At 37.2% G+C, this 8,672-nt stretch overlaps 1 protein-coding gene across 1 annotated transcript in view; it reads right to left on the bottom strand.

Annotated features, from left to right (window-relative positions):
• Positions 1-3,374: 3,374 nt before the first annotated feature.
• Positions 3,375-8,672, bottom strand: part of LYST (lysosomal trafficking regulator) — a 258,721-nt gene continuing 253,423 nt past the window's right edge. Inside the window, exons 51-53 of the mRNA XM_045298212.1 lie at positions 6,943-7,099; positions 6,504-6,575; positions 3,375-5,305 (exon numbers count right to left, since the gene is read on the bottom strand). Of these exons, the coding sequence (XP_045154147.1) occupies positions 5,167-5,305; positions 6,504-6,575; positions 6,943-7,099 (368 nt within the window). The 3' untranslated portion in view covers positions 3,375-5,166. The remainder of the gene's footprint in view (positions 5,306-6,503; positions 6,576-6,942; positions 7,100-8,672) is intronic.

Here is an 8,672-nt window from a genome sequence, read left to right as displayed (position 1 = left end):
AGAACTCTCTGGACAGCACCCAATTACAACAGCAGCATCTGTTTCATTGCCCCCAAACATGAGCAGAGTCATCCAAAATTGGGAGTCACACACACAGCACCACGTATGCCTGTTTAACGGCTAGGAGACATTTCTGTCTTCCTCCCTACGACAAATAATTGCATTCACACCAATGTTGTGGAAAGGAAAGTCAAGCAGACGCACAGGCAAAGTGTCCCACATGCCTTTGTAGGTTGGTCTTATAAAATACTGCTGCTGCATTTTCCAGGGTAGATAAACCATCAGAGTAGGTGTACTCTAGCCGGAAGAGCTCACACACACCCAGTGCCATCAAGTTGATGGTGACTTATAATGACCCTGTAAGGACACAGTTCCGTAGGGTTTCTGAGACTGTGTGTCTTCATGGGAACACACATCCTCATCTTTCTCCCTCAAATCTCATGGGGAGTCTGAACTGCAGACCTTATGGTTTGTAGCCCAACATTTAACCAGCTATGCCACGAGGGTATCTTTGAGAACCTTAAAGCACTGTAAAGGCAAAGTAGAAAAAAACAAACCCTGGGTTCTTAGAATATTGTTTGGTGAATTCACCCAGAATTTTGCAAGCTCATCAGAAAAACTGAGATGAGTACAAAAACAAAAACTAATCCCAACCCCCAAACTAGTTGCTGCCAACTCTTAACTCTTGACTTGTAAAGCCAGCCATTCCCTCTTTACCTGCAAGTCTGAGTGTGACCCTCCTTTCAACATTAAATTGTCAAGAGTAGAACTGTGCTCCATACAGTTTTCAGTGACTGATTTTGTGGAAGTAGATCACCAGGCCTTTCTTCTAAGGTGCCGTTGAGTGGACTGGAACCTCTAATCTTTCAGCTAGCAGTTCGGCAAGTTAACCATTTCAATCACTCAGGGACTTTGAAGTATATACAGGATGCCCTTGCCTTCAAGGGCTGGTTTGCTGAAGTTCTCATCTCAGGGGCTTCACAAATGTATTTGGAATGTGTCCGCCCCTAGCTTCACCTGTTGAGTTTCTATTCATCCATTACATTTGACAAAAATTTCACTTTGAGAGTTTTTCAAATATACCCTTGATGTAAACTGAATTTTTCCTGTTATATTTTCTGAATGCTCTATACTTTTCTAGCACTGAACTATGGTGGTATATGCAGTATGCATTATCTTCAGACTAATTGTAGCTTCCACAATACCTGATACATAGCAGTGGCTCAATAAAGACTGGTTACTGGGAACAGGCAGTTTTTTGTCTTTAAAATGAATGGTCTGATCTTGGACTTGTCTAACCTCTACTTAAGGATTGTAAAGTTTGAAATTTAAAACTTTATCATAAAAATAACAAGAAATTGTAGATACACTGTTTTGGTAACATACTTTTATAGTAGCGCTAAAGGTAGAATCCATTTAAGTAAAAAAAAAAAATGCCATTGACGTAAGAATAGATACAGCAAAGTGTGGTGAAGAAAGCAGATGGTACCTGATTATCAATTGGAATAGTGTCTGGGTTTTTTAAATCGTTTTATTAGGGGCTCATACAACTCTTATCACAATCCATACATACATTAATTGTGTAAAGCACATTTGTACATTCATTGCCCTCATCATTCTCAAAACATTTGCTCTCCACTTAAGCCCCTGGCATCAGCTCCTCAATTTTTCCCACTCCCTCCCCGCTCCCTCATGAACCCTTGATAATTTATAAATCATTATTTTGTCATATCTTGCCCTGTCCAACGTCTCCCTTCACCCACTTTTCTGTTGTCCGTCCCCCAGGGAGGAGGTCACATGTAGATCCCTGTAATCGGTTTCCCCTTTCCAATCCACCCTCCCTCTACCCTCCCAGAATCACCACTCACACTACTGGTCCTGAAGGGATCATCTGCCCTGGATTCCCTGTGTTTCCAGTTCCTATCTGTACCAGTGTACATCCTCTGGTCTAGCCAGACTTTCAAGGTAGAATTGGGATCATGATAGTGGAGGAGGAGGAAGCATTTAGGAACTAGAGGAAAGTTGTATGTTTCATCTTTGCTACATCACACTGTCTGGCTCATCTCCTCCCTGAGACCCTTCTGTAAGGGGATCTCCAGTGGCCTACAAATGGGCTTTGGGTCTCCACTCCACACTCCCCACCTCATTCACTATGGTAAGATTTTTTTTGTTCTGATGATGCCTGATACCTGATCCCTTCGACACCTTGTGATCGCACCCGCTGGTGTGCTTCTTCCATGTGGGCTTTGTTGCTTCTGAGCTAGATGGCCGCTTGTTTACCTTCAAGCCTTTAAGACACCGTGTCTGGGGTCTCAAGGCTTGTTTTCAAACAAGCAGCCATCTAAGTGAGCTGTCAACTAAGTCCACATCAAAGAAGCACACCACCCTGTGTGACCCAAAGATGATGATAACAAACCCACATATGAGGGAGGGAAAAGTATTAGAGCTTAAACTCTGAACACCCAATTGTGGAAGGCTGAGGACAGTGGTAACCCAAAATCCATCTGCAGAGTGTCTAGTCAGAATAAGCGTCTGGCAGACCCTCTCTAGCCACAGGCCTAGTAAATAGCTTTCATATCAAACAGACTATTGTACATTTGATTATAGTGGATCGAACTATGGCATAATACTTGGTCTGGTCAGTTGACCTCTCTCTTGACCCAACCAGGATTTGCTCTAGGCTAAAAATTTCTTCTCTGACTCTTAAAATATTGATGCTGGTCTTTTTTTTTCTTACTCTTTTAATTACTTTCTTCTTCCCATTTTTTTTTTTATTGTTTTCGTTGGCTTTCCCAGCTTGTGAAACACAGAGGGACTGAATGCATAGCTGATCCAATGGTTTATCAGGACTTGGGGGAGGGGCAGCAGGGGGAGGGGCAGAGACTTGTGGAACAAACAATGAATGTGGGAGGGTGTAGGGAACATTAGAACTGATTGTGATGATGTATATACAACTTTTTAAAAAAGCGATTTAACTATGGAAGTCTATGATATGTGAGTATTATATCAAGAAAACTACTTAAAAATAAAGAAGGAAATCAAACTTGACCATGGTTAACATAGGTGAAGAAGAGTTGTTGCTTAGGGGCATTGGATTTATGTAATGATGGCAGAATAATTTGAAAAAGGGTATCAATAATGGTGTACAACATGAACCGTATAATCAATGGCACTGAATTATACATGTGGAAGTTGTTGGATTGGAGAATGTTTTGTTGTGTATATTTTTGCAGCAATTAATAATAATTACATGATTAGCATTGAGTACAAGCAAGAAGAAAATGTTCTAGAATTGATTGTGGTGATGATTGTACAATTCTTTTTGATATGATTGAATTACTGACTTGTAAGACATATAGATGAAGTGCCAATAATACTGTTAGAAAAATGGGTCTTTAGATTTATTTTCATGAAATTTATTCCCAAATTGAAGTAGCAGTGTTTACAAAGATAACAGAGCTTGTGGTAATTTACAGAAATGTTACACCATGCACATTATGAAGTAGCTCAAACATATACATAGTAGGCTTCATGCTGAATAAATAATCCCATTTTTTTACATAAAAATATACTATTGCATTCTTAGTAACCACAGCTATTTTGCATATTTTAAGATAAATGATAAAATTTGGCCTTAAAAACTAAACAGAACAGGACTGAGTAGCATCTCTATTCTAATATGAGACTAATTTGACGCTCTCAGTCAGAAAATGAAAACTAGAGAACCAATGAATTTTGTTCTTACACAAAGCAAATCACTTCAACGTGAATAAGAATAATCTTATCTCTGCACTAACTTGGACCTCAGAGTGAACACTCAACCTGAGCAAATCAGGCTCTAAATCCTGACTGTTGTGCTCTCTTCCATTGCACGCAACTCACAGGGAAGAAGCCAGGCTTGCTCCTATCTGGACAGCAGAGAATTTGGAATTATATTTTATACAGTTTTTAGTCAGAATGCTTTAGAAAATCTGGAAATTACAAAAGTAGTTCTGTAAACACCATATGTATTAAATCTCCATAACAAATGTGCATGTTATTCTTAGGTAGGAATACATATTTTTGTCTGATGATAACATATTACTGAGTTTATGTTACAGTGATTTCAAAGCCAATAAAACAGCACCCCAAGTAAAAATAGAGCTATGGTGTCATGGTAGAGAAAGACTGTTCCAAGATTTTTAGGAATTCTCAGGTGATAGAAGTTGGGAGAAACAGAGCCAAAACTGTTTCCTACAAGAACTGCCCTGCTTATTGTTTAAAACAAGATAAGCTCTCTCCTTTTCTGCTTTAATTTTGGGGATTAAAAACTCTCTTCCTACACTTAAGAGGAAATGCCTTTTCTAAATTTTACTATTAATATCATTTTGCATAATGGAGGATTTCTATTACAAAAAAAATTGTTGAGTATTCAGTACTGCAAAATGGCAGGGATTAAATGAACACAACGAAGGATATGCGCGACATCGAGTGTTATGCATCTGATGAAGAAAGATTTCTATGAAGAAACAGGATATGTTTCAAATCAAAGATACTTGCATTCAGTGGCTGTCAAAAATTCTGGTTATGTTTTGAGCTAACAAGGCAAGTGGCAAATCTGCCAGCATTGAGAATGATCGGTAGTTGTAGTACTGGAGATACCAAAATACATTGGGTGCAGTGGCACCTACTCAACAATTTGCTTCTCAAAGAAAGCAATTATAGATTCTTGAATTCTTCATCTATTTTTCTTTTCTTCAGGGTGGGGGTGGGGGCAAGTTTCTCAGGGCACAAAACCTTTAAATAGAATATATTTTTAAAGAGTATTGTGTACAAGCAATTATCCTAATTTAAATATTCCTGGCCTTTTGGGGATAATACAAAAGAAAAAGATCCTAATATTTTCTTTGGAATACTTTTGTGGGACAGACTGTAAGCATAAGCTTTTACTATATCACCTAAAACTTCAAGCTTGCTAGCACACACTGACATAATCCTTCAGACCATCACTCATGAGAATAAGACTTTCTGCTTGGGCTCTTGTAGGCTTCAGAATGTTGTGCAGATGAATGGCCTTTATTAGGATAATGAAGGATCACTTCTTCAGGTCAATCTTCTAAGCCTCGTTAAATCCACAGATGTAGTTTGGAGTTAAAATACTTTGGAGAAAGCCAGGTCCTCTCATATTCATCCAGCTGCATAGCTGCTAAGGAAGGAGTAGAACATGGGCTGTTTCAAGCGCTGCTGGTCCTTCCTACACCAGGCAATCACGGTTCCCTCACTGTTCGCTGTGTACAAATGGTGGCCATCACAGGAAAATGTAAGGCTGAAAAATAAATTCAGTTCATACATTTTTATCTCATCATTGTATTGCCATTATGGTGAACATGTACAAGTTAGTGTAAAGAAGTTAAGATATTTTTACTGGAGCACAGTTATGAACTATCTGACAGTATACAACTCATTGGCTTAAATTATTATTCTAATGCAGTTTAATTACTTGTTAACACATTTGGAAAGCTCATTCTAACTAGCTTACATAGAATAAAATCAGGAGTCAAGAGATTATTATGTTCCTTCACTGCATGCTTTCTTTATTATCTAAATAATAAGTAGTTATAGGAAAATTTGAAACTATAACAGTATTTAATTTTTGCCTTGTAGATAGAATGATGGGATTATTTTATTTCCTTGAAAGAGAAATTCATAAAGATATTACATTAATGAAGAATTTCATTAACCTTTACAGTTAGTATATTAAAAGTAAATTTATCTTAATAAAGTACAGTTGGAATCACTGTCAATTGAATTTTTAAAGTCAAACTATTTGTTCACCAAGCCAAGAGTTGTATACTGGTTGAGTTGATTCTGCCTCAGAGTGACTGTAAATGATAGAGTAGAACTGCCTGATAGGGATTTCTAGGCTGTAATCTTTATGGGATGGAGCCCTGGTGGCACTGTTAGGTAAGCTTTGGATGGCTAACCACCAGGTTGGTGGTCCAAACCCACCAGCTCCTCTTAGGGAAAAAGCTTATCTACTTGGGTAAATATTTATATTTGGAAACCGTACACTCAAAAATGAGTCAAAATCCACTCAGTGGCAGCCAGTTTGGTTGGTTTTGGTTTGGAATCTTTAAGGCAGAATATCACTGGGTCTTTACTCCCATGGACCCCTGGTGGGTTCAAACCACCAACCTTGAGGTTAGCAGCTGAACACTTAGTATTGCACCACCAGGGTTCTGATTGATCGCAGACTTTTTCAGGAATTCTCTAAGAGGTCTGACCTAGATGTTACAGCAGTCTTTCAATAGACAGTAAGTTCCTGCTCTGGTTTTAAGTTTCAAGGAGACAAGGGCTGTGTCTTTCTCTTGGTACTGTGTCATGGGCAACCTGGAGTTTAATAAATGGTTGGCCTTTTATGATGATTATTGTGATCATATATTTATTTAAGTCTCTGTACTTTAATATCTAACAATCACAGTCATAAAATGAATTATGAAGAATAAAGGGTGAAAATATTTTACCTTACAATAGGCTTATGTGACTTAGGAAATGTAATTTCACGCACGGGTTTTAAGTCCCAGCTACTCCATAACCTAGAGGGGGAAAAATCATCATCTCATTACGCAAACTAAGATTACCCTTCCTAAAAAACTCTAGCGTATTTAATTATTTGTTACATATCATCTGGAAGGAAACAGTAAACAATTAAACGGTGTGGGAGCAGGCAACTTTATATACTTTGTATTATTATTCTACTACACATAGTAAAAAGATAAAAATTTATAACAGCAATTAAGCTATTTTTAGAAATAGCTATTTTTCAGAAAGTAAACAAGAAATAGTTGAAAAACCTATATCCAACGGTGATTTAAATGTCTAAGAATTAAATCATAATATGCCAATTTCTGAAAGTACTTTATATAGAAGAAAGCAAATAAAGAGAATCAAAACATCTCTTACCGTACAATTCCATTTTCCAACCCCCCAGCAATAACATTGATAGATATTCCTTCAGGTTGGTTGGAGAAAGCAATGGAACAAATGATTTCCCTGCAGTGGACATGTCCAACAAGGTCTCCATTCACTGTCCACAGTCTGAGGTCACTGCCTCCTCCAGCTAAAACACAAAAATCATCCCACAGTCACCACAAGTGGGCATCTCAGAGACCACTTACACTGGGTCCCAGAGGGGAATCCCTGCAGGCTCACTTATTTTAGTGATGCAGTTTAAATGACTATATTTAAGGCTGTGTCTGTAATCTGGAGCTAGTGGTTGGAGGCCTTGTGATGATGCATTTAACTTCTTTCAGGGAATAATATCATGCTAAAGAAATAAGTTGAGATACATGACAAAGTTTGGATGGCACAGTCTTATCATCCCTAATTTTATCTTTCCAAAAGAGCAATCACAAAAGAGGAGAATCTATTCTTCTCCTATATTAAGGTGATGACAGTATTTAATATTTTATAGCAAAGAAACAAACTTTCGAAGTGCTTCTCTAGACTACCAAATATCACAGACCCAAATGTCCAGTATTCTAATATTTCTCATTGTACTGATAAGGAGATTATTATCTAACAAAGTACCGGGACACAGGAGATTCAATAATTAAAAGAAGTACAATTGTAAATGGTAAACACATCTTTCATATGGTTTCATTTCACTCTTCTAAATTCAATACTTGATAAAAGATTAAAAATACAAACAGGTAAGCTAACAGATAAGTAGTACTAGTAAGGTTAGAAAGCTTGTAAGTCATTGAAAACATATCCATGAAAGCTTTAATATAGGGATTGGTGATTATAACCCAGAGCTATTACATGGCTTAATCCTGTGAAGTACAAATATCTACATAAGCTCCTGGATTTTTTGAAGTATGGTTTGTAAATTAATAGTCAAAGAATTATCTTCACCAGAAACTTGAGATATAAATAAATAAATACTAATCTTCCTATGACTATAAACACCAAAAATCTAGACTCTCACCAAATATTACTTAGCTTTCGGGTAGATTTGAACACATCAACTAAAAAATCAGAAACTATGGAATTTCTAAAATAAAAATAAAACATCTCTGCTCTCTTTGTACATCTTCATGGAAAAGAAAATTAATGGGAGTGCCTCTTTTTTCCTGAATTTTAGAATTTGGACTATTACTTTCACATGCCACTGGCAACATAGGACCAGGGTGTGGTGTCTTATTCTAGCTCAAATATATACAAAAGGCTTCCAAAAGCTCATAGAAAAATGCAATTAGGAGATACTGAAACTTTTTGAAGTTCCCTTTATATTTTATCCCGTGGTAGAGTAGCTAAAGATACAACAACAACAAAACATAAGCTACCTAGTACAACATTTAACAGTTTAATAAATTTCATATATTTTTACCATAAAAAACACACCCCTTAGTAAGCCCTAGGGAAATTTATAGCAGAAGAAATGAGCATCTTAATGTAACTTCAGCCACAGTATAGAACTGAAAAGATTACACACACACACACACACACACACACACACACACACGCTTCAAAAAATGTGTGGAAAAATTCCATTAGCTTTTATCCGAGAGCATTTTGAAGCCCCTCTCATATGTATTTCCTCAAAAAACTACAAATATGTATGTGTTTATCTTTTAAAATACACACACCCACCCACAAGGATAAGGAAAAAGTATTACTGGGGCTCTAGT

The sequence above is a fragment of the Echinops telfairi genome, unplaced genomic scaffold, assembly GCF_000313985.2.
Source record: "Echinops telfairi isolate 266 unplaced genomic scaffold, ASM31398v2 ScPeMD7_7424;HRSCAF=8462, whole genome shotgun sequence".
NCBI lineage: Eukaryota > Metazoa > Chordata > Mammalia > Afrosoricida > Tenrecidae > Echinops > Echinops telfairi.
Note: the sequence above shows the minus strand (reverse complement) of the source record. Positions and strands in the feature narration are given on the sequence as shown.